This window comes from Chenopodium album, chromosome 7, assembly GCF_948465745.1.
Source record: "Chenopodium album chromosome 7, dcCheAlbu1.1, whole genome shotgun sequence".
Classification (NCBI taxonomy): domain Eukaryota; kingdom Viridiplantae; phylum Streptophyta; class Magnoliopsida; order Caryophyllales; family Amaranthaceae; genus Chenopodium; species Chenopodium album.
The window spans coordinates 7,981,152-8,007,548 of NC_137840.1; the positions used below are offsets into that span (position 1 = coordinate 7,981,152).

At 35.6% G+C, this 26,397-nt stretch overlaps 2 protein-coding genes across 2 annotated transcripts; both read right to left on the reverse strand.

The window, feature by feature from the left end:
- Positions 1 to 626: 626 nt before the first annotated feature.
- LOC145640870 (DAR GTPase 3, chloroplastic-like) lies at positions 627 to 13,862 on the reverse strand. The gene is made up of 9 exons (XM_081692103.1): positions 13,642 to 13,862; positions 4,460 to 4,594; positions 4,199 to 4,315; positions 3,962 to 4,105; positions 3,801 to 3,887; positions 2,347 to 2,462; positions 1,751 to 1,932; positions 1,366 to 1,423; positions 627 to 1,211 (listed from the first exon to the last, which is right to left on the reverse strand). Exons 1-9 carry the CDS (start codon positions 13,780 to 13,782, stop codon positions 1,079 to 1,081), a joined length of 1,113 nt encoding a protein of 370 aa, XP_081548229.1. The 5' UTR covers positions 13,783 to 13,862; the 3' UTR covers positions 627 to 1,078.
- A 6,141-nt stretch (positions 13,863 to 20,003) lies between these two features.
- Positions 20,004 to 23,922, reverse strand: LOC145638881 (thaumatin-like protein 1b). The gene is made up of 3 exons (XM_081689935.1): positions 23,644 to 23,922; positions 22,823 to 23,519; positions 20,004 to 20,676 (listed from the first exon to the last, which is right to left on the reverse strand). The coding sequence occupies exons 1-3, from the start codon at positions 23,708 to 23,710 to the stop codon at positions 20,478 to 20,480; spliced, it is 963 nt and encodes a 320-aa protein (XP_081546061.1). The 5' UTR covers positions 23,711 to 23,922; the 3' UTR covers positions 20,004 to 20,477.
- Between the last annotated feature and the right edge of the window lie 2,475 nt (positions 23,923 to 26,397).

Sequence of the window (26,397 nt, forward strand, 5' to 3'; positions counted from 1 at the left end):
AGGTGTTCTAAACGGAGGGTTGAGAGATATTTAGAAGTGTCTTGCAGGTGCAGGTTGGTCATTTCATTTCATGCGGATTTAAATTTTGTCATTGTAAATTTAGTGGTACAAAATTCACTCTTAGTGATACAAGATATAATTTCAATGGTATTTTAAAAAAAGTTCAAATGTTTTATTAGGTTGTCAATTAATACCATTGAAGCTTCACTTGTACAAAATACACTATCAGTGGGGGAATACAATTTCAGTGGTAGTTACAAAAATCATCAGTGCTACAAAATATAATCTCAATAGTTATGGTCTCAATACTTTTTCATCTTTTTTACACGTGATGAAAAAATGAGCCCCACCCCACCCTTTTTTCACTCTCTCTATCTCTCTCTTCCTTGTTCCCTCTATTATATCGTTTTATGTTGTGAAACATTTTATTTTGTCTCACAACCCTTCAAATATACTTCCTCAAAGAGAAGTAAAGAGAAGAGAGGATTAAATGTTTAGGAATTGGGGGTTGAAAGTAAACTATTTCAGATTCTTGTCATGCATACAAAGTTTTCAGTAGAAAAATATCGAATTCAATCTTGTGAATTCATTATTGCTATACCTGGGTAATCAAAACTGCAACCAAATCAAAAGCAGAAAAAATAGTTCTGTATACAAATACAATAGTACAACACATACGTCACATTGTCTGATTGATTATGCACTAGCAGTCTGTAATATGCTCAAGTCTAATTCTAATAGCGTGTATCTCTTCGAGTCATATAATTTACAGGATGGCTACTCTGCTACTCTGTACAGTACCATACAAGATATTCAATATATGAAGAAACAAAGCAGTAATCCATGACAGATGAAATCACTGCAAAGCATTCGACGGCCGCATTCTTCCCAATAATAGCTGTCAAAACATAGCTCAATCCTCGATGGTTACTCAGCTTGTCCACACATTTATCTCCTGGCTAACTGTGGCTGAGTTCACTGCTGAAGATTTTTTAATGAGCAATAACAACAATATATGCAAGAGTACTACTCGCCTTTGATTTCCAATCACTTTTTCTCCATTTTGCTTTCAGTTTCATCAGAAGCTCTCCCTTGGAGGTCTTTCAAGAGAAAACCAGCCAAATTTACCTTTCCGGAAATCTGTTAGGATGCGAAATGAAGCTTGATGAACATCCCCACTAAATAATTTGAGAGCAAGCTTGTGAACAAATCTGCAAAGTAAGAGATACAGAAGACTGACAATCAATATTAAATGATAAAAAATATAACAATATCCTTCAGTCTGAAGAGTGAAAGTTTCAACTTTGTGAAAGACAACGTTTCTCCCATCAACAATTGAAGTCAGACAAGAATTCATGGACATACATTTGACCAGACTGGCCGTCTGTCTCAATCCTGTAGCGATGGTAAAGAGCCTTTGTACCTAAACCAAGAGGCAAATGCTTGAATAATGAGAAAGTTTTATTTAAAAAATAAAAAAAGGCTTCTTGCTAAGAATAGTCTTTCGTTCCAGCTTGACTGTCCTCTTACAATATCAACCCATCTTATGACTTTTAGAAATACTTTCAGGTATATTTAAGCAAAAGATTGCGAGGAAAAGGAAAATTTTGATTATTTGAAACTTTTAACTTTCTAGCAGAAATAAAACATAAACTACCGAATACTGACAGTCAAACTAATAAGAAAAGGGATAATATATTTTTTTTATAACCAATTTCCATCTGTAATACATCAAAAGATAGTGTAAAACCTATTGATGGTATCCTCGCCAGCATTTGAACAAGTATTGCCGCAATATCAGTGACATCATATGATCTCTCACCAATATCATCACATATAGCAAGCTTTATAGCAGCTGATTGATCACTGATCCTCATTGGGATTATACCAGGAGAGTCTAACAACTCTAGGTCCTTCCCGAACTTAACCCACCTAACCAAAGAAAAAATGTGAAAAATGAGGAGAATGAGACAAAATTTGAAGACAGCTCCCACTAACTATCATATCTAAAGCTTCATGTACAATCAATCAATCAAAGCCTTAATCCCATAAGTGGGTCGGCTACATGAACCAAAAGTATACAAGGAAAAAAAATATGTATATATAGAAGATCTAACTGAAATCGATTGTGAGAGGTTTGATCACAACCTACTGATCAAACCAGTTTTCAAGATATAATGTTTAAAAATGATAGTATCATGAATATCTTTTTGTTACCTGTTATCACAAACATGTTCAATCTGCCATAAAGATTTGCAGGACAATAAAGATAAAGTTTGTTTTTATAATCTCTATAGTTCAATACTCAGATTAAAGACATGATGAAATTGCAATAAAACCACTTACCTAAGCTGTCGAGTAACACCTGGTCGAGGAGCTGCAGGACACATTCGGCGCTTTAATAAACGATTAATTAATGATGATTTACCAACATTTGGATACCCCACAATTCCAGCACGAACCTATTTGATAAAGTCATCATGAAATTCAGTACGATCAAGTTAAACATATCATGTATACATACTCTCAGAGCCATGAGGAAACAGTAAATTTGCAAGATTAGAATAACAATGTCTCAACTTCCACCAGTTCGCAAAACAGAAAGTCTTGTTAAAAACTAGAAAAACTCTTATTCATTTCCAATCTTTCTTTCAGCATTGGAGAATCTCTTCAAAGAAATCAGGGAATGAGGAAGAAGAATGAGCACAACGTACAAGATCTTATCAAACCTAAAGTTATTCATCTTCAGCCTCATGTTTCAAATAATTTTAGCCACTGAAGTTTCAGCACTATCCCTAATGCCTTATCCTAGATTTTTGGTCATACCTAATTACTTACTATGAATATTAATATTGTTGCATCAGAGAGCATCCTATCAAGCCATTTATTCACCTGCTATCCTACACAGAGCAGATTTCCCCAAGTTATAATATCATATTCTAATATCTTAGCTATGTTCTAAGAAATGAGATGTCTTTTCTTCTGCACCACCTTCCAAAATCCTCAATAAAGGTAAGACCACACACCTAGGTCAAGAACATTGAGGGTTTAACCTTTAAGCACTCATACAGCCGCCCATTCAATCAAAAGCTATATAAGGAAATTTCATTTTTCACTGTAACAAACAAATCCCAAAAGATAAAGAATTTTTAACCCATCCAGTTTTGTATTCCAAGTAGGATCTTTCTAATGTTTGTTTTAACATTTGAAACTTTCACTTAAAGAATGTTCCCTTACACTCAGGGGCGGATCTAGGGGGTTCATTGAACCCACAGATTTTTCGGAAAAAAATTATAAGTTTTAATTTTTTTTTTTTAAAAAAGGGTTAAAACTAATTTATGTGAGATAAATAATCAAATGTCAAAGCCTGGCACATTGGTAAGGGATTGATTGTTAGAGCATTGAACCTCCTCCTAAGGTCCTGGGTTCGATTCCTGCTGCCTTTGTGAGACCTCTTATTCCTCTACTCCTCTTAATTCTTAAATCTTTATTTAATGGTTAGGGAACATAACTATGCACAGAAACAAGCTTTACTTCCTTACAGAAAAAAAAAAAAAAAAAAAAAAAAAAAAAAAAACCAAAAAACCAAAAATTCTATGTCAGATGTAAAATAACATTGTAGCTTCATCAAATTCCAAAGAACAGATAGGGTCATTCTTCAGCAACAAAGAGGGAGAGATTTAAATTTATGAGGCAATAAGTATCTCGTGAAAAAGACACATGCCACTCAGAGAAGGAAAGCCTGGAATTGTAATATGACATCAAATATAAAAGCACACAAGAAAGTTTCAACAACTTACAGCACGAGGAAGTAGCCCCCTGGCCCGTCGTTTGACATTCACATCATCAGCAAGTGACTTTGCCAGTCGGCTCAATTTCATGCTTCCCTGTATGAAGTCAATGACAAGATCAGCATTTGCTATGTTCAGAACCAGATACTTAAGAAGGGTCGATCATATACCATTCCAAGTTGACCATTAGAGAATACAACTCTTATTCCCTGCTTTGCAAAATAGGCTGCCCAAGCATTTCGGTCTGGCGTGGATATCATGTCTTCTCTGTTCAAAACTATAATACGTTTGCGGTTACCAATCCATAGATCCATCTGAAGATAACACCAATCATCAAGTACAAACATAATAATACACACTTTAAGTTTAAATTAATGAATATAAGTCATACATCAGAGATAATCTACCTGGGGATGACTTGTTGACATTGGGATTCTGGCATCTCGTACCTCTACCACGACATCCATCAGTTTGAGTTGCTCTTTTAGCTCTCTTTCTGTTTTAGCTATGTGACCAGGGTACCACTGTTGAATTGGAAGGAAGCGATTACCAAACAATAAACCAGAAAGCCAAAGCTAATAGCTACAGTGTGAGAAAATTTTAAAATTTACACCTATATAATATACTTCTCGTTGCAGCTTATGAAGATAATTTCTCTGAGCACATACCTGAACAGGGCGCAGTGCCTTAATCCAGTGATGAAGATCTTTATCCAAATCAAACCAATCATCCTCAACCTTTCTGCTGTCAAGTATGCTGCTGTCAGTTCCATGTATATACAAACTTGAGCTCCCACCAACAATCTGCAAGTTTCCATTAGATACAAAAAAAATATATAATACATAAAATAATCCTATCTATAAACTTGAGCAAAAATCCAATCTAAAGATTTTTCACAAAGTTGAAGGGGAAATTCCATAGGACTGCCATAAACCAGTGTTGCTTTATGGTACAGAATGTTGGGATTGTAAGACGGAGGACATTGAAAAGATGGAGGCTACACAAATGGGCATGTTAAGAAGGATGTGCGAGAACACTATAAGAGATAGAATCAGAAATGAAATTATTCGCAAGAAAGTGGGTGTTGCAGGCATTGCAGACAAACTAAGGAAAATCGCCTACATTGGTTCGGGCATGTAAGACGGAAACCCTAGGGTGCATCGGTACATAAAGTGGAAGAGTGGGATCATGGAGAGGTTAAACAAGGTAAAGGGAGATCTTTTATAGCGTGGTCTCGCTGAAATTTTATTGCCTCTCTTTCCAATATCATAAGTTAAGTCGCACACTCCCTCTCATTCAATTTAAAAATTCCTTCACTATCTCCCATCACATCTACAATTGTATTAAAAAAAATTTGGAAGTACAATTCTATTAATTGGATAGGCCAATAGCAACTTATCACCTAAAACTCTGTGCAAACCTTCCTGCAATGACTATATTGAGATAGAGGTATTTATATAAACCAAGCTCTTTCAAACAATAAGATCACAGTAAACATATTAAGGCGAAGGCTAGATTAAGAGTATACTACATAAAGTAGTGGAAAGTTAAGTTACAAAGAAACAAAGGATGGTTTCAAAGTAAATTATAGAATTTGAGAATAAAAATTTTAATAGTGCTGCATGACAGCATTACTGAGTCTTTCTCTTTCCAGCAGCAAGGCTCCTTCAAGGGAAGAGAATGTTCACAATGGAACAAATCGAGGAATTCCAAGTTGATATCTGATATCAACATGGGTTGTTAATATCAGGGTACTCATGTCATTTGACATGAATTAGTTAGGGGCAAAAATGTAAAGTTAAAAAAGAAGCCGTCTTGCTAGTTATTCCCGTTCTTGTATTTCCGTTTTGTAATGGAACCGACGTTAACGACTGCTATCCTCTTAACCCTTTTTCTCACTTTCACTGGTGGAATCGAATCCGTAAAAAGTTGTTGGGTAAGTAGGTGAGTCGTTTTAATTAGTTTGGTTTATTTAATTTTTGAATTTAATTGGTTGTTATATTCGCTGATTAGTTATTTGAAATATTCGATTGTGGTTAGATACTTAGATTTTGGCATATATAATTATTAGTGTTATTGTTGTCTTTGTTTAGTGTAATTGAATAATCCAATGATTCTTCCAGTTACTTAAGTTGTTCTATTAATTGTATGCTTGTTGGTGTACTCTGAAATTAATTATTTTATTGCTGCAAATACTCATTTGTAGGGTAGAATATATGGGTGGAAGGAGATGTTTGAAACGTAAAAGGAGTGCTATCCAAGAAGACTATTTGCAAGTGGTATTTGTCTGCAATTTAGTTTTGTAGCTTGCTTTTGGTCTTGAATTCAGTCGTTAATAATCGGCATTGTTGTGTTACTGGAGGTTGATTATTACACAAAACTGTGCAAATTCTCTCTCCTCAGAGTTGTCCAGTTCAGAAATCAAGTCGCAGGATTACAAGTTATGGTTTAGCAGATCGTATTACGGTCGAATTATCCACCGCCGACCAACGACGACATCGTGGAAATTTTCCCCTCTATTACCTAGATTGTTTTTCTCTCTCCTTTATTCCAATTAAACCCAAATTCCATTAATAGAGCAGACTTCCGTCAATTCAGAACGGTAACAATATTGCAATAAAAAATTATAGGAACGGAGTCCAGTCAGCATTCCACTCCAATTCACACACATGTCAGCAAAAGTTCCAAGTATTTACAATTAAGCCATGATATTAACATGGATATGTTGATATCCGATATCAATGGGGACCGGCTCGAACAAATCAAATAGACCATCACAGAAAGAAAAACTTACACCACCTGCCCTACAGTAGGTTTCCCTTATTGAGAGTGTTATATTATCACAGTTTTGGTGCCACATTCAAAAACTGCAATTTTGTCGTCTTTGTTTCTATTTTCTCTCCTCTATTTGCTTCAGGAAGCAGTTTTCTAGGATTCTCATAAACTATATAGGCTAGTTATATGGAAGCTTGTCCCCCTAATAGTTCATAGTGTTCATAATTAACACTATGGCACTATGCAATAGTGGACAGTCTGAATAGCATCAGTACATCCCGTCAACCTTTGCCGACTGGAGGCAATTTCCTTAAAGCCTCAAAGTGAATTACAACCAAAACTTATATTGCAACTTATACAACCATACAGTGCACAGCACAATAGATCTCATAACAATCAGAATTCTTCATCATTTTCCATTTTGAAGACCTCACTCTATTGAACATCAATTTCAGCAATCCAATGACGCAAATAACATATGCCTCCGACATTAGTTAATCAGCTAGCAGCAACTATCTCTTCTTTAATATAGCCACAAAGTAAAATGAGCTAGTGAAATCTTCGGGAATACTTTAATTAGAGAACCAACTGTTGGAAGTTCTTGATATAAAAAAAGAGAGTTGGGGTAAAACAAGAGAGAGAAAAAAACAAATGAAAGGGGAAAAATCCCACATTGGTTGGGGGGAAAGGTTTTTCCTTGTTTTTATATTGTAGTGTCTTAGCACTACTTAGTTGAGTGAGTGGGAGGTAAGTGTTACTCCACACACGCGCGCGCGCGCGCCGAGCCGAGTCGGGTCGGGCTCGGGCCTCGGGACTTGGGTCTTGGGTCTTGGGGTGGTTTTCCCGGCCAAAACACACAACACCGATCAGTCTTCTCTCTTTTCTAAAATTATCTAAACACGAGTTCTTTCTGTTCTGTTTTCTGGGCAAGTATTCTGAGTTCCAGTCGGGTTTGTGAGTGCACATAAAATCCGGCGCCGTGCTTATCCTGGAGGGCGACCGCTTCTAGTCTACTACACCGGGAGGTAGCGCGAAATCGTCTTTTAGATCAGTCGTTCTCCACGACGCGGCTATTGTCAGTTTGGTTCACGCATCAAGAGATAAGTAATTTCTGTTTTATTGCTTAGTAGTATAACAATCTAAAAGACGATTATGGCTTCCAAGTTTCTAATTCCTGATATGTCTAAGTTAGAACCTCTTGATGGAAAGAATTATAAACGTTGGCTTGTTAGGATGCGTTTTTATTTGGAGCAAATTGATGTTGCATATGTTCTTGATGATATTGTTGAACCTAATGATAAGGATGATTTGTCTGAAACTGATGTTAAGTTTGCTAAGGATGATGGAACCTATAAGGGCATGTTGTTGCATTATATGTCAAATAATCTGTTGGATATTTATATGGGTTTTTATCATGCTAAGGATATTTGGGATACTTTAGAGAAAAAATATGAGACTGATGATGCTGGTTCTAAACGTTATTGTGTTAGTAAGTGGTTGAGTTTTCAAGTTGTTGATGATAAGCCTATTATTGAACAGATTCATGCTTATGAGAATGTGTGTATTAAAGACAAAGGCCCTTCTGTTTTTCCTTCCTCTTCCTTTGCCAAAGCCAATCTTGTTGAACCCAAACACAACAACCAGTCCAAAGCTAATAACAGTTCTCTTAAGCCTAAAGGGAAGGTTCAGAAGTACAAATTTAAGGGTACTTGTTTTGATTATGGTTTAACTGGTCACAAGGCTAAGGATTGCAGGGTCAAGAAGAAGAATAATGGGCAAACTCAAGCAAATCTTATTGAGGATTCTGACGTTATTGTTGTTGTTGTTTTAGAAGCTAACTTTACAGGTAATGCTGCTTAGTGGATTGTTGACACTAGTTAGTGGATTGTTGACACTAGAGCTACCAGACACATCTGTGTCAACAAGGACATGTTCACTACCTATGACAAGGTTGAAGGTAAAAATGCTTTCATGGGCAACTCAGCTTCTGCTTCTATCCAAGGCAAAGGGAATATCGTTCTCACTCTCAATTCTGGAAAATTGCTTACTCTGACTAATGTTTTGCATGTTTCAGAAATGAGTGGCAGTTTACTCATGAAAGCTGGACTGAAGCTCTCTTTTGATTCTGATAGATTAGTTCTTACTCGCAATGGGGAATTTGAGGGGAAGGGCTTTTGTAATGGGGGGCTTTTTACTCTTGATGTTAAAATTGACACTATGAATAAGAATGCTAGTACTTCTTCTGCTTATACTGCTGAGTCTATTGATTTACGGCATGCTAGATTAGGCCACGTTAATATTGATTCAATTAAAAGGCTTAAAAACTTAAATTTGATTCCAAGTTTTTCTAACACTTATTTTTTCGAAATGTCAAATTTGTGTTGAAGCCAAATTTACAAAGAAGCCATTTAAATTAGTAGATAGACAGACTGAAGTACTACAGCTTGTTCATAGTGACTTGGGTGATTTTAATAATCACGAAAGTAGAAGTAGTAAAAAGTATTACATTACTTTTGTTGATGATTGCTCACGTTTTTGTATGGTTTATCTTCTCAGGTCTAGAGGAAATTCCTCAAATATAAAGCTGAGGTAGAAAACCAATTGGACAAAAAGATTAAGAGGGTTAGGAGTGAGTACAACCCTGACACTCTTAAGGCATTTTGTGAGCAACTTGGCATTGTTCATGAGACAACGGCTCCTTATTCAACCGAACAAAATGGTAGAGCTGTAAGGAAAAATAGAACTTTAAAGAATATGATAAATTCTATGCTTATTAGTTCTGAGCTTTCTAATAACATGTGGGGGGAGGCTATTCTTTCTGCTTGTTATGTTTTGAACAGGGTTCCTCACAAGAAGCTTGAAAAGACTCCATACGAAATATGGAAGGATCGAGCACCAAACCTGAAATACTTGAAAGTGTGGGGGTGCCTAGCAAAAGTAGGCATACCTAGTTTCAAGAGGGATAAAATTGGTCCTAAAACTGTTGATGCTATTTTTATTGGCTATGCTTATCAAAGTGCAGCTCATTGTTTCTTTGTCAAAGGTACTAACAACACTTATGCAGGTGGCCATATCATTGAGGCTAGAGATGCTGAGTTCTTTGAGAACATTTTTCCTTGGAAAATATCTCCCTCTAATGATAGTGAGTTAATTTCTAGTAGTTCTGTTAGTTTACCTATTGTTAATTCTCCTATTACTAACAATGATTCTGTTTGGAGCCAAGGAGAAGCAAAAGGGCAAGAAAGGAAAACAGTTTTGGTCCTGATTTTATTTCTTCTTATTTATCTGAATCTTCCTTAATTGATGATGATTTTGTGCATATATTTATTTTGGAAGATGATCTAAGGACCTATGATGAGGCAATGAGATCAGTTGATGCTGTTTTTTGGAAAGAAGCAATTGACAGTGAATTACAATCAATTCTCAATAATAACACTTAGGGAATTGGTTGAACTTCCTAGAGGTTGTAAGCCCATTACTTGTAAATGGATCTTTCGGAAAAAATTGAAGGCTAATGGATCCATTGACAAGTATAAGGCAAGAATAGTGGTAAGGGGTTTTACACAAAAGTTTGGCATTGATTATTTTGATACTTACTCCCCTGTTACAAAAATTGCAACCATTAGGACTTTAATTGCTCTTGCTTGCCTTTTTTATCTTGTTGTTCATCAAATGGATGTCAAAACTGCATTTTTGAATGGTGACTTGGATGAGGAGATTTATATGGTCCAACCTGAAGGGTTTGTTGTTCCAAGCCATGAGAACAAGGTTTGTAAGTTAGTCAGGTCATTGTATGGGCTTAAGCAAGCTCCAAAGCAATGGCATGACAAATTTGATAAGACTATGACTGGTAATGGTTTTCATGTTAATGAAGGTGACTCTAGTGTTTATTCTAAGCATGATAGTCATGGTTGTGTTATTGTGTAATTATTTGTCTTTATGTGGATGATATGTTGATTTTTGGGACTGACTTGGATCGAGTAAATGAGACAAAACAGTTTTTGAGTTCAAATTTTGAAATGAAGGACATGGGTGAGGCAGATGTGATCTTGGGAGTAAAAAACAAAAGGACTCCAAAAGGCATCTGTCTTAATCAGTCACACTATGTTGAAAAACTTCTTAAAAAGATTGACTCATTTAATGTCGATCCAGTTAAGACTCCATATGACCCGAGTTTCCACCTAAAGAAAAATAATAGTGATCCAGTTAATCAGTCTGAGTATGCTAGAATTATTGGTAGTGTTATGTTTCTAATGAACTACACTAGACCTGACATTGCTTATTCTGTTAGTAGGTTGAGCAGATACACTCATAACCCAAGAGTGATCATTGGATTGCTCTTAGGAGATTGCTTAGGTACCTTAAGGGTACTTCGGATTGGGGTTTGCACTACTCAAAATTTCCTGGAGTTTTGGAGGGTTTTTGTGATGCCAACTGGATATCCGATAATGATGAAGTTAACTCCACTAGTGGCTATGTTTTCACCCTTAGGGGTGGAGCCGTATCCTGGAAATCTTGTAGGCAATCTTGTACTTCTATGTCTACTATGGAATCTGAGTTTATTGCTCTTGAATTGGCAGGTCATGAGGCAGAATGGTTGAGGAACATGCTTGCAGATATTCCACTGTGGGGGAAGCCAGCTCCTTCAGTTGCACTTCATTGTGATTCGCAAGCTGCAATTGATGTTGCATACAACCATGCCTATAATGGGAAGAAGAGACACATCTGAGGCTGATATCACTGGACTATGTTAAGTCTGAAAAGAACATTGCGGATCCGTTAACTAAAGGCCTATGTAAAAAACTAGTTTTGGAAACATCGGAAGAGATGGGGCTAAAGTCTGTTGTATGAATTGTGAAATAGTGAACTCCTACTCACCATGAGTTCAAAGGGGAACATTATATAATAATTCGGAAACACATTTTTATTTTATTTGTCCATCTCTAGATGTTTGTTTGTGCTTAGCTACAAATGAGAAGGAGGTTGAGCATATGGCTTTTAATGAACCCATATCCATATTTTTAGAGGTGTGTTGTAGCTCACACTTGATGGAGTTCACCTACTTAGGTGTGGAAGTGTAGTCGCTTCCTATGAGTATTTCGTGGGCTTATACTCTAGAGCACCTATGAGCATCCAGGCCAGACGTATGGCCAGTATAATGCGTCATCTTTATTCGCGGAATTTCAGAATATTATACATGTTCAATTGTGTGGCTCAAAGTGACGGGTCCCTAACTCCCTATTGAGTTCAAGACGAAAGTCACTTGGTAGGTGAGGGATCATAGCTTGATGTCCACTATGTGTTAATTCAAGTCGCGAGACATTGACACTTATGCAATTGTTTTGTTTTGCCCAGAATTCATCTTTTCCTTCCTTTCTTTTTCATATCTTCAAACCTGTGGGGGATTGTTAGAAGTTCTTGATATAAAAAAAAAGAGTTGGGGAAAAACAAGAGAGAGAAAAAACAAATGAAAGGGGAAAAATCCCACATTGGTTGGGGGGAAGGTTTTTCCTTGTTTTTATATTGTAGTGTCTTAGCACTACTTAGTTGAGTGAGTGGGAGGTAAGTGTTACTCCACACACGTGCGCCCGCCGAGCCGAGCCGGGTCGGGCTCGGGCCTCGGGACTTGGGTCTTGGGGAATGTGATGCGCGGGCGTGGGTCCTTATTATCTTTTTGGAGAAATTTTATTTCCCTTTCTTTGTTAAACAGAATATTCCTTTTTGTCTGTTGGGATTATTCTTTTCTGACTGTTGGGATTACGGAATTAAATCAGTCATTAATCCCTTGATTGTAGCTGACTGATTCAATTTCTTGTTTTTTGCTACTGTTGTTGACTGGCCGAATTAATCTGGTCACTTTCTTAGGCAGATTCTTCCCTCGTTTTATGCTACCCATTTTTTATCTTCTGCCTATAAATACTCGGTGGTTTTCCCAGCCAAAACACACAACACCAATCAGTCTTCTCTCTTCTCTAAAATTATCTAAACACGAGTTCTTTCTGTTCTGTTTTCTAGGCAAGTATTCTGAGTTCCAGTCGGGTTTGTGAGTGCACATAAACTCCGGCGCCGTGCTTATCCTGGAGGGCGACCGCTTCTAGTCTACTGCACCGGGAGGTAGCGCGGAATTGTCTTTTAGGTCAGTGGTTTTCCACGACGCGGCTATTGTCAGTTTGGTTCACGCATCAAGAGATAAGTAATTTCTGTTTTATTGCTTAGTTGTATAACACCAACAACCAGACAGCACCAGAACCATACCAAAACAAAATAATAGTACCAATTGTGTGTTTTATATTGCAAAGAAATATCTAAAGAAACAGCAATCAGAATACCATAACATAAGCCTCAAAACACGAGAAAGCGATAAAATTTAAGCGGTATGCAGCATCAGACTGAAACAAAACAAGGGCTTATGCGGTATGAACCACACCTTGACAAACCATTTTCCAAACACGAGAGATTGGTCTCATAAGTCCATTACTATAAAGCAACCCATTAAGGCAAATTTTACCTTAAAACCCTAAAATCCCAACTTTATCAGCCCCTAGTTAGCAACAGGACAATATAAAACAACCACAAATTTGTCCACTATCTATAATCGCATTTTGACAACAAAGAACAAGAACTGATAGAAGGTAACATACATATCATCCTAATTGCACCTAACACAAGCTAATGTGTGTTAATTGGCATATACACAGTTCAATAAAGCAATCTGGTCAGATGTTCGGTCCGGTTACAGTCAGGTTGGCAACTTGGCCCAAGTCATGTCCAGTCAAGTTAGTTGGTTGAGTCGGTCAGTTTTTCACACCTCTATGGGTCAATAGACAATGCCCTCCATTAATAATCAAATATTAAGTTGTACAGAACCACATTCAAAACTAATTACAGCCACTTAATCGAATTTCTCTAAATTGTGTTGGCAACTTAGCACTAAAATCAATACAATAACACGACAACTGAACATAACAGAAGAATCAATACGAAAAATTGGTAAATACCCATTGAAGGAATTGAGACAATGAAATTGATTCTGAAGAAATTGTATAGTAGACATTATCCAATAAAGAAGACAAACCTGAATAGTGGATGAGGACTGCAGATGAGTTGAGGCGGAAGCTGCAAGTGAGCGTCTTCCATTAAGAGGATGTTGATGTTGCCATAGACAATTGTTTGGTAAAGAATTTGGAAAGCACACCCCAGAAATTTGTGCTGCCATTACAATGTTTGAGTGAGATACTCAGATGAGGGTTCTAACCAGTTATCTACACTTTTTCTCTTTTTTTTTTTTTTTTTTTCCTTTTTTAGATTTTAAAAATTGTTAAAATATACAAATATGACATTTAACGATTTTTAATTACCCAAAAGTAATACATGCATAATGTCAGTATCAATCCCCCCAAAGAGTAGAAGTAATGTAGTACTCCTTTCGTTTTTAAATACTTGCTCCACTTTCCTTTTCCGCCGTTTTTAAATATTTGCTTCATTTTCTTTTTTGGAAAGTCTTTATAATATTTAATTCATTTCTCACACTTGATGCACCTAACATAATACTCTCTCCTCGTATTCTTCCACTACTTTTGCTTTTTATAATTTTTTATTTTCTCAACTACCCCACTACCTCCATATTTTATTACTTTCTTCAATTTTTCCTAAAACTCCGCGCATGGAGAAATGGATCAAGTATTTAAAAAACGGAGGGAGCATCACATTTGGGAAATATCTCTCTATAAGAATAATTGTACTCCGTTCGATTTATTTTTAAATGTTACACTTATCAAATGCAGTGTTTTTTTTTTTTTTTTTTGTGTTACACTCCCTTCTATTGCAAATAACTACATTTGAATAGAATATTTTTCCCCTCTCATGCTCTCCAGTCTCCACCCAAACTAACTATAACTTTTTTTTTTTATCTTATCTAATTCCTCACACATCCATTATTTTTCAATAAATTATTAACCTCGGTATCTTTTTGTTACAATTTTTATACTCGAACTACCCCAATTACCTCTTCTTATATTTAAGTCATATATTAAATTGCTTAAACAATGTATCGCTCAAAATATAACACTTAAACAAGACAGAGCGAGTAATTATTTTTTAAGACATGGGCTTATTGCCACGGTCTAACTGTTTTAGCACCAGATCGTGCGGCGCACTCTTGCCCTTTGGTTGGAAGGGCGTAAGTCTTTGTGTGATCGATGCTTGTGAGGACCAAGCAACACAAGCGGGCAACTGTACCTCAAGGTAGCTCACGTCTATTGGTGACGGAGTGCGGGTGATCAGAGCTTGAAAAGGCAGACAAGTCAAAGTGTTCGCAAGTGAGTTCGAACTAGGATCTTATAACATTTAATGAGTAGGGAGGGAAGCTATTACGCAAGTAAGACGCAAAGGGCCTATTCTGATTTACTAAAATAAGTTGAACTGAAGTGAACTGAACTGAATTGAACTGATTGGAGCTGAACTGAACTATATAGAGCTGAAATAAATTGTTTATGAGAGACAAATTAAAAACTGAACTGAACTAAACTCATTGGAGCTGAAATGAACTGAAATTAAGCCGCTAAAGAGAACAAGCCCAAAATTTGTAAAGGTCTAACAACATACAAGCATAATAGCAACGCAACGCCGGTAGAAGGCTTTAGGATTTCATTCAATCACTTGCCCTCTAAAGAGCTTAAATTTGAATTATATAGAAATTCTAGTGAACACTGCAACAGAATTAACACAATAATTGCGCTTAAAGCTTAGAAAACTTAAAGAAAAGTATAGGATAGCAATAGAAAGGCATTTTATACATACGAAGATAGTTGGATTATTACAATTTTTCCCTCACTTAAGTTGTCAACGTCTTTGTCGACTGACAAGGATTACAATCTAAAATAGAAAGATTTTTGTTATTTTGAGTCTCTGGTGTGCCGTTATAGTGATTGGCTTGTTAGATTTCATCGACTCTAGATCTTTGTTGTTGCCTAGGGGCTTGTCTTTGTTGCAGACTTGTAGTATTTTTCAAGCAACTTATTAAACTTCTCTAGATTTTATTTTTAGATCTGCATCTTTTGGTTTTCGGTGGAGAGCTACATCCTTGATCTTTCTTCATTGGCAAGTTTCTTCCTTAAGACTTTGGTGGTGATCTTCCAATTTTGGTTGGTGCTTCTTAGGTCTCCATTCTTCCTTCAATCCCTTGTACATCACCTTCGTTATGGGTCAACCATTGTACTCCCCTTCTGGTGGGACCGTGGGAGGTTCCTTTCTGGTGTCTCCTCTTTGGTGTCTCTTGGCTTTTCACCCCTTGCTTTGAGCATTGTTTCTGGTTCTTGTTATGACAAGGATATTTGTTGAGATTGCAGACTCAATGGGCCTTAGCTTTGGCTTCTCTAGATTTCTGGTGTGTGTTTTCTTCTTTAATGTTGCCTTAATTAATCTGAGGCTCCATCACTTGTATTGCCAACAGGTGTCATACTTCCTCTAGGGCTTCTTCTTTGGTATCCCTTAAATTTGTTAGATGATACTCAAGATTCTTTCAATTCCCCTGCACTCTTTGGAGAGCTTGAAGTGCGAGCCTTCAAAGTGTGTCAACATCCCACTTGTCTCTTTTTCTGGTTTAAGAGGATTCTTGACCGAGAAGCCCATCAATATTTCTATAGTAGTGATGGCGTGCCAGTGAATGTATCAACCTTTTATCTCAAAATCTTACGCTACGTCCATTCCTTAGCTTCAACCTATTGATAAAGTTGAGCATTAGTCCTTCCGGTTTATGTCTATGATGTCCAACATTATCGACGAGTATATATTACTTCACATATTCACCAAGAGAGCCCTTTGGTAGGTCTCTTACAACTTCATCTAAGGAACGAAGTTTGTGTTTTTGGTGAATAATTATTGTTCTTTGAGTTGTTTCTTGAATTACGCTATTGTGTCTATCTTCAATCTTCCTACTTCAATGTCAGTGTGCTTTGTGCGCCACCACAATTTGGAATCATTTGACAAGTACTAAGTATATGATTGCATCATCCACTTTTTGGTTGTCACCTAATTGACATATATAGAGATACTGCTCCATGTCGAAGATGAAATTATCAACTTCTTTTAGCATCTCTGATGCCACTGTAGTTGCGGGACTTAGGTGGTTTGATCTTTACTACACCAGCACCTTCAATGTCTCTTCCCACAACGCGCATTAAGTGCTTCTTTGACTTTTCCTTGAGCAAAGTTCAATTGCTCGTTCACAATTATATTACCTCGAGCTAGGACCATTGATCCGCCTTGGCTTCAAGCCAAGCAAGTTTTTCTTCTAAATCCATCTTGGTGTAGCCTTCACTGGGTGCCTGACTGCCTGTATAGCTAGGTCTCTATTGTCGAGGTTAAAACTTGCCTCTAATACCAACTCTCATGTTCTGAGTGTTCTAGCACTAAATAATGGTGTGACGAGCTTTTGCTTTTTGGGGGGGAAGAGCGAAGCCTTGTGCGGAAACGGGGCTTGTGAGCACAAAGCAACACGTACAAGTGGGCAACTATATCTCAAGGGCGCTCACGTCTATTGGTGACGGAGTGCGGGTAATTAGGGCTTGTGAAGGCCAACTAGTCAAAGCGCCCGTTAGCGAGTCTGGACCACGAGTTTTTATAGCTAGCATCAAATCAGTTTGGAGGGAAGCTATTATGCAAGTAAGACACAATATCTATATAAGCTCTAATCACACACTAGTTACAACTTACAAGTATAAAAGCAAAGCAACACCGGGTAGAAGACTTTTGGATTTCATTCAATTACTTGTCCTTTAAAGAGCTTTAATTGCAATTACATAGAATCTCTAGTGAATACTAAAATGCCGGTAACACAATAATTGTGTCCAAACCTTAAAAAAAAAAAAAACTTAAAGAAAAGTATAGAAAAACATATTTGAAAAAAAAAAAAATTAGTTAGAGTTGGATTCTAACACTTAGTTAGAGTTTTACATGAATTAAATAAATACATAAAAGTATATTTGAAAAAAAATAAAATAAAACCCTAATAGAGGTATGTTAGAAGCATATAAGCAAAAATAAGAAGTTCCAAAAATTAGAAAATTTTTGTAATGTTGGGTACTATAAGTGGTCAACTTTATATTAATTTAATTTTAGCCTAAGAATAATAAATTCGGTAAGATTTATCAGTAAATTAGTTAGGTCCCGTGACACGCACGGTAATTTTATAATATAATACTACGTATCAACTTTTAAATATAATTGATTATTTTACAAAAAAAAAAATTTAAAATCTAAAAAAAAATTAATAAATATACACACTACTTTAATATGAATTCTAATCAGTAAATGAACAACTATTTTTGTTAGAGAAAAAATGTGAATACTTCCTTGAAATAGATTAAAATATGTTGCAAATTATGTTAATATTTTCTACTATATTCATAAATGTTTGTGTGGAAAGATATATCAAATATTTTTATTTAAAATAATTATCTTTATTAACTTATATAAGAAATTATTTTTGTACAAGATTTTATACTATAATTAAATTATAAAAAAAAAAAAAAAAATTAAGGATACACCAGGAGATAACACGTGTCATTACTGGTGTGTCTTTTAGTATATAGGTTATTGATCATCCGCTTTTAACTCACAACCGAAAGATCAAGCAATCTAGTGGATTATTTGAAAGACAAACAAGTATAATTGAATAGCAATGAAAAAAATAATTAAAAAAAAAACAATAATATTGATCTTATAATTGCAAGATGATTAGCTTTGACTCAACAGCTCTTGACTTGCATGCAATTCATAATGTAACAATGAATGTATTCTTCATGATTATTAAATTTTCATAATTCACAATTCATAATATATATACTTTGCGTAACGTGAACAGCACTACAATTTCAATTTCTTTTTCCAAAGCTACGTAGAGTACTATCTCTACTTATTTTTAGCAGCTTTTCTTTTGCTTATTTTTATAATTTCTTGTTTGTAATTTAGTTTCCTTGGTAACATGACAACCACCTTAATCAACAATTTGCTTCCCAATTTCAGAAGTTGCAAAGTTGTCCTAGTCCAAATGTCTAACAATTAGGTCACTTTGTTTAGAAAGTTTGTACCAAAAAGATCATATAGATGTTACTTAGTATGTTGTCAACAGATGGTTTAACAACTTCATTATTGTGTCCAACTTCATAACACCCATTTGCAAAATTTGCAATCAACAAAGCCTTTTGGTAATCAACATGTGAGAAAATAAAGTTTTATGACAAAGTACTTCCAAATTTAAGTTAAATTATGTAATTAAATGTACTCTTGGCACGCAAATATAATTCGTAGTGACTTGATCAAACTAATTCGTACGTTTTTTTTTTTTTTTTTTTTAATCCTATCTTAAATCAAACAAGCAATTAACGTGACCTAATAGTTTTGATCAAAATGATTGGCTTGAATATAGCCTAACTCATATAAAAACTTAACCAATTTCACTAGAATCAAGCTCAACCTCAATGTCCTGTTTGCTAACATGTTGAGCAGGGTTCGCAATACACAAACAAAATACGGAGAATTTCTTCTTTTTTTAGTGGTGAAGAGGAGACAACCTTCACCATTCTATAGTCTATTATACAGTATATGAATCAGACACTTTAGAATTGGGAGATGACAAATGAAAATTGTACTCCAAGATAGAAAACTTTGACTCCCACACATCCAAAATTATACATACCACCCAAGTTCAATGTTGGCTAACAATAAAACATACTCACATACTCAGCAACTTATATATGAGTCCTGGCTTATAGGTTCCAGAGTTTACATTAACCAAAAAAAGGTCAATAAAAGAACAACTATTAATCACTCATTGGTAATCAATTTGTTTAATTATTGCTCCCATTCAAGGCTTTAACACCATTCAAACTATTAGTAATTGTAAAATATAAATGTTGACATTGGATAATATTTATTTTTAGTAAAATTAGCTTTTGATTATGCTATTATGACAAGATCTGCCTAGTAGGAATCAACTCGTTTTGTACAGTGAAGTGAGCCAATAGCCATACACTTTATATGGTTATGTCTTAATTTAGAGTTAGTTACATTCATTTGATTTTCGATTTATTAATAAACTTTTTTCTTTTCAACTAAAATTGTTAATTTATTTTCATTGTAAATAAATTAACCTTAAGTATCCTTTTTTTTTTTTTTAATGAAATTAAATGATCAATATATATTAGAACTTATTTTTCTCGAGCTCAACTACAAGAACAGCTATAGATTAGATTAATCCAATAATATATTGTTACCTTTTGAAAATCAAAAATCATCTTCCACTAATAGGTTAGATTAATCCAATATATTGCTACTCTGTATAACCTTTTAACAATCAAAATCATCTTCCACTATGAATTGGATAAGGTACAAAACAGCAATAAGCATGACACATTAAATGAGACAAAAAGATAAGAATGAAAATTGAATCCATAATAATAATATTAATCCTAAGCACCAAACTCAGTGGTAGCAATCAAATAGTAGTAGCACGTATATATATGTATTACAATCACTAATTTGTCTATTCCTACACTCTAAATAAATCAAAACAAAATAAAGCCTAATTTCTATTTTTATGAATGAATATTAAATAATTGAAAATCACCAGCTACCCACCAAACAATATGAATTCTCTTTTTCAATCTCTCAATCTATAAATGAGTCAGTTCTTCATCAAACCATCATCTGGCCCAGAAATGACATGAGGCCCATCACCGGCCCATTATCAAAAAGCATACGTGTGGGCTCAAACGTTGGAAAAAGACCAAAATGTCCTCACTCGTGAAATGCACAACGGGTAATAATAAGTTAGAGTTAGTTCGGACTTTTGTGTATGTGATTTTTTTGGAGTTGCTGATAACAACGTCTACTAACCAACCAAAATGTGGATTAGAAGAAGAGCTCCGACAACCGCCAGATGGCAATGAAGGCGGCAACCCCACCGGCAATAAGAGGTGAATGATTGCATTTGGACGGTGAGGATGACATATCTAAAGCACCTTCGTATACCATTGAGCTGTTCATTATTACATCTGATGACGGAGTTGATGTTGATGGTGTTCCTTCGTCTGATGACGATGCCTTTTGGCTGTCAAATTCATACAACGCAATAGGCGAGAATGTTAGAACCAAGAATACCCCTTTTTTTTACTAGTTTGGTGAACAAAAACAATTACAACGCGAAACAACACATTCATTAGTCACTTTAGTAGACTTAACAAAACTGACTCGGACTTGATAAGCCATATTAGGACGACCATACAATTATAGAATTGAATTAACATGAATAATAATGAAATACCAACCCTAACAAATCATTTAACACCAACATTTAACTCATGAATATTCACAGCCAAATTGCAAGGGAGAGGGAAAAAAGTACTCACTCCATAGTCCATACACTGAAGATTGAATTATAGAAACGTACTAACGTACATAAACACGTTAGCTATAATAATTGTAGCATAAAATGCAACTAACTTTTCAATAAATGAATATTGCTGTTACTAAAATGAATGTTACGTTAGATATAATTATTGTTTATTGTAGCATAAAATGCAACTAACTTTCACTAATTAAATGACTATTTTTTTCACTAAAATAGAAGATGCCATTTCCATCATATCATAAATTAAAATATCTTAAGCCTAATCTACAGTTATTAATAATTCCAGGAGTAGAACAGCTCGACTAATGGACCGTTGCAATTTGCATGATCCAACGGCTGAAAGAGAGGCTGGGACCTGGAGAATAGTGAAGTGAGATTTTTTTGGAAATGGTGAAAATCTGTTTCTTTGTGTAAAACCGACTTACAACGTTCATCATACAGAACACTCCACCCTTGAAAAGACAATTATGCCCACATAAATATCTCTGGATATTTCCTTAAGATGGGCATTTTTTGGAATTTCATAATCTGACAAATTATACTATCTCTGACAAAAGAATAAACAAAAAAACAGCTGAAAAAAAAAAAAAAACTCATACAACCAACTAACGTTCGAATTGTCAGTTCCGAATTTTTTTTTTCAGGAACAGTTCAGAAGTTAATTAGCCTGAAGTACTTAAATAAATAATACTCCCTCCTTCCCCGATTAATAGTCACTTTTGTCATTTTTAACGACTTAAAATGTTAAGTCACATTAGCTTTTTTCAAGTACCATTAATATTATTTTTTTACCAAAATTCTCTAACATTTGTAAAAATATCTGTGCCAATTTAACTTTCCCATGTAAATTTACTTTTTCAATAAAGTTTCTTTATTTCTCCTTAATTCCCGTGATTTTTTTAGCAAAAGTGACTATCGGAGACAGAGGGAGTAATAATAATAATAATAATAATAATAATAATAAGAGTTTACAACTCACACTAAAATAACTGAAATGTTTTATTTTGATAGGCCAGAATCAAAAAATTTATAATGTTACAGAAAAAAAATAAAATAAAAGGAGCAAAATGTTTAATAAAAAGTACTGTAAATTAGTCCTACGAGTAGATAAGAAAACTTTATAGTAAGAATTGACAATGTTATCATGTTTTTTTTTTAAAAAAAAAAATAAATTGACAATGTTATCATAAAAATGGCAGCAGGAATCTGGTTGGTGTTTAATTACTTAAGGACTTAGAGTAAAGTTGAAGCATACAAATTTTTAGAAATTGGGAGTGGCCCATTTATTCACTAACCATATAAATTGACATTCACTCATCTATCTATAACTAATTTCATACTGCTTTTTAGTGGTAGGCACCAATTTTGACATTTACCTATAGTCACAGTATATCCATTCATCATTACCAACTCAATTGATCAATTATTTAAAGAATCTGCTAACAATTATTGTGAAAAAGTATTTTTACAAGTACTGGGTAGAGTTTGTAGCTTGAAAGTATTGTAATTTAGAGATATGATCGCGAGTTCGCGACAAGTCAAGCTATTGCATCCGCGATACCTTCACGTTTTATTTTTTGTTTGAAAATAGTGTTAAAATTGCTATACGCAAGTCTAAGAATTGTGAGTTATACATGATTACAATTTCACATTAAACTTGTGATTTTGTCGTAAACTTCTTATTTTATAGGAGTGCTACTAATTTAAAAATGTTGTAATGATTTGACATTCATTGTTAAACTTTGTCCTTAGTCACAAATCAAAAAGCATTATGTAATTAGTACAATAATAAAAAAAAATTGAAAGAAACTTTAAAATAAATAAATAAATAAATAAATAAAATTACCTGGTAGCAGGAGAAGGGCAAAAGGTGATGGTATAATCAGGAGAGCCCTTACAAGTGAAAGTACTACTCTTATCATCATACGCGTAACTATACGCGCGTGGGCAAGCCTTCTTAAACGCCAATGAATAACTCGATGGCTTACACGTGTCAGGCGATCCATAAGCCCCACTACAACAATACTGCGGAGTATTAAACGCATCACACGCGCTTTTACACGCCACCGCACTCTCTTCACCCGCACTCATCACCTTCAAATCTGACGGACACGCGCCGTTCAAGTCATTTATACAACCAGTATACGAGCAATTTGGCCCGCCCCCGCCTCGCGGCGCGATGAGCATAGCGATGTTGTACCCATCAACTAGGCTAACATCGTAGAAATCCATCCCATCAGCACCGTCGAGAGTGAACTCGGCGAGTGTTGCCGGCGGTAATGCTCCGGCTCCGGAACAGTCGATTTTACCGGACCCACAATCGCCGGTTAAGCAAGTGAATTTGCTGGTTTTTTGATCGGTTGAGCAGAAGGTTCGACCCCAGAACCGGCCGCCCCAACCGGAAGGTGGATTTACTGTTCTTGTTTCACCTTTTTGGAGAGCGAAACCAGTAGTTGAGAGCGGTGCTACGCCTGCGTTGGAGAGGATTCCTGGCCATACTGTGTAGTCGCAATTGTTTGTTATTGTGAATGTCACTGCTTCTCCTGCAAAAATAATTCAGAATTTATCAAAATCTACTTTGTTTAATTAAAACAGAGGATTAGAATGAAATAGAACATTATGTTATATGATTTGAGGTTAGAGTGTATAATGAGGTTGATGGTGTACCTGGAGATAGTTGAAGATGGAGAGAAAGAGCGAGGAGAGAGAAAATGATAGGGAGGGGAGAAGCCATTAATGGAGGTGAAGAAGGAGGAAGAAGAAGGTAATTATTAGTTGGGAAAATAGAAAAAGAGTGTTGCAAAAATAGTAATAATCCCAAATTTCTTCCTCTTCTTCAAAATGTGGAGAATGAGTGAAAGGAAATGGAGCGAATGAGAATTTTGAGAGGGCGGCAGAATAAGGGGAAGTTGGTATTTATAAAGGAGAAAGAGAGAGAGGATTTCGGCGAACGTGTTTTTTATTGATCGATTTTTCCGTTGCGCAACCATACTGTTTATGCTGACTGATTTTTTTTGCTGCTGATTTTATTGCTTCTGTTGCCAACTTGTTCCCCTCCCCCACACCCCCCCCCCCCCCCCCCCCCTCCAAACAAAAAAAACCCAGAAAAAACAAAACAAAACAATTCGTTGCTCTGCCAATTATCTTAGGGTCCATTGTGAGCCTGAGAAGAGTAGGGATGACAATTCAGTCCGGATCTGACCCTATTCCGCCCCAATTTGAGGTAAAAAATTCGTTTCGAGACCGAGAAAAAAGTAATTCGAGTTTAACTCCGTTAAAATAATCTGACTCCGAGTCGAATGAGGGTTGGAGTAGGAACCTACAAAAAATCCGACTCCGACAAATGTCCGTTTCTAACGGATTATCCCACTCCAACTCCAATAGATAGTGGATTTTTGTGCAGATCATGGTGGCATTGGATGTGGGTTGTAAAGACCCAAATAGCCCAATTTCTCAAAGTATATTGAATAACGGAAAAAATTCGGAGTCTGGTCGAATCGGAGTCGGAGTTGGAGGTCGGATTATGAAGTCGAAGTCGGAGTCCCGAAGTCGGATGTCAAAGGCGGAGTCGGAGTCGAATTTAGCCTCCAACTTCCTGTCGGGTCAGAGTCGGATTTAGCATAATCCGCTTCGAGACCGACCCATTGCCATCCCTAGTGAGGAGGACTGATGACAAACTTTTAAATAAGTTGGACATTCAATAAATGTTATAAAGTTACCTCTAAAATGAGCAAAAGTTACCTTAATATGATTAAAATTACTCTGACGTAAATAAAAGTTACGAAGATATAAATAAAAGTTACGAATTATGGCTTGGGTGCACTCAGCACCTTGAACTTAAGAGGCATAGCCAAAACACCCTGAAGTATTAGCTTGGGTGCACTTAGCACCATAAATGAAAATTTCCGGCTAAAAGTGGCCAAATTCCAGCGAAATTTTTTTTTTTAATAAATTTTTTTTTCTTATAATTATTATTAATATTATTATTATTCATAATTATTTATTATTAATATTATTACGGATATAACTCGTTTTGCGTGGTTTTTTTTGATGAAAATTGTCCGGGTGAGTTTTTGGGGGTCATTTTTACCCTGAATGTTTCCAATTTAAGCTCGGAATTTACAAAAAAATAATGAAAATACCTCATTTTGCGTGTCAAGAAATACCATTATTTTTTTTTTTGCGAATTCCAAGCTGAATTTGGACCCATTAAGGGTTAAAATAACCCCCGAAACATTACCAGAACAATTTTCGGCACAAAAAATAACAACACGCAAATCGAGATATTTCTCAACACGCAAAACAAGGTATTTTGTTTTTTTTTTTTCAAATTCCGAGCTGAATTTGGTTCCATTAAGGTTAAAAAATAACCCAGTAATGTTACCAGAACAGTTTTTTGTCACAAAAAATAACAACACGCAAAACGAGGTATTTTTGTTTTTTTTTTTTTTTGCAAATTCCGAGCTTATCTTGGATCCATTAAGGATAAAAATAACCCCCAAAACCTTACCCGGGTAATTTTCGTCACAAAAAAAAAATGCAAAACGAGGTATTTCTATAATAATAATAAGAATAAGAAAATAAAATAAAAATATTTTTTTTATTAAAAAAAAAATTCGCCAGAATTCGGCCACTTTTGGCCTGAAATTTTCATTTATGGTGCTAAGTGCACCCAAGCTAATACTTCAGGGTGTTTTCGATGTGCCGCTTAGTTCAGGGTGCTGACAAGCCATAGTTTAGAGTGTTGAGGCCAATTCGGGTCGGGTTAATCGGGTTGGGTCAGGATTGCCAAGTCTAGTTGCTTTGTCCAATTATCTTAATTAGGATCGATTGTGATGATAAACTTTTAAATAAATTGGATGTACAATAAATATAGGGAAAAATTAGAAATAATAATCCCAACTTTCATCAATTTTGTTAGAATAATCCCAACTTTAGATTATACCAGAATAATCCGAACTTTAGGGGGTCTTCTTTTTCTTCAATCCCAAATACCAATTACCGGTTGAATGGATTTTTTTTTAATTTTTTTTAAAAAAGAGACATGTGTCACGAGATAATTGGTTTAAAAAATATAAAAACATTTAAAATTAAAAACAAACAAAATAAAAATAAAAAATAAAAACAAACAAAAAAAAAAAAAAAAAAAAAAACACCAGCCACCCAGAATCCAGCCACCCGAAACTTGCCGCCGGCGGCTATGCTAATCTCCCTTCCCCTGCGCCGATTCCTCCCCTCCTCCAACGTCGATTTTCCCCCTCCCCAACGCTGGTGATGCGAATAACCTTCCCCCCTCTTTTACCACCGGCAACCACCACTCGAAAATACTCGTTTTCCAGCCACCACCACCACTCAAAATTCCTTTTCCAGCCACCATCACAACTCGAAACTTTCTTTAAAACTCACCCCAACTCCCGAAAA

What these genes read in the sequence shown, in the direction of transcription:
- LOC145638881 (XM_081689935.1), bottom strand. Translation starts at nt 23,710, where the DNA reads ATGGCTTCTCCCCTCCCTATCATTTTCTCTCTCCTCGCTCTTTCTCTC. An exon ending in CCATCTTCAACTATCTCCAG is followed by an intron (nt 23,520 to 23,643) that starts GTACACCATCAA and finishes TTATTTTTGCAG; the next exon opens with GAGAAGCAGTGACATTCACA. An exon ending in TGCCCTTCTCCTGCTACCAG is followed by an intron (nt 20,677 to 22,822) that starts GTAATTTTATTT and finishes TGAATTTGACAG; the next exon opens with CCAAAAGGCATCGTCATCAG.
- LOC145640870 (XM_081692103.1), bottom strand. Translation starts at nt 13,782, where the DNA reads ATGGCAGCACAAATTTCTGGGGTGTGCTTTCCAAATTCTTTACCAAAC. An exon ending in GGGGGCTACTTCCTCGTGCT is followed by an intron (nt 2,463 to 3,800) that starts GTAAGTTGTTGA and finishes TTTATCAAATAG; the next exon opens with GTTCGTGCTGGAATTGTGGG. An exon ending in GACGGCCAGTCTGGTCAAAT is followed by an intron (nt 1,212 to 1,365) that starts GTATGTCCATGA and finishes CTTACTTTGCAG; the next exon opens with ATTTGTTCACAAGCTTGCTC.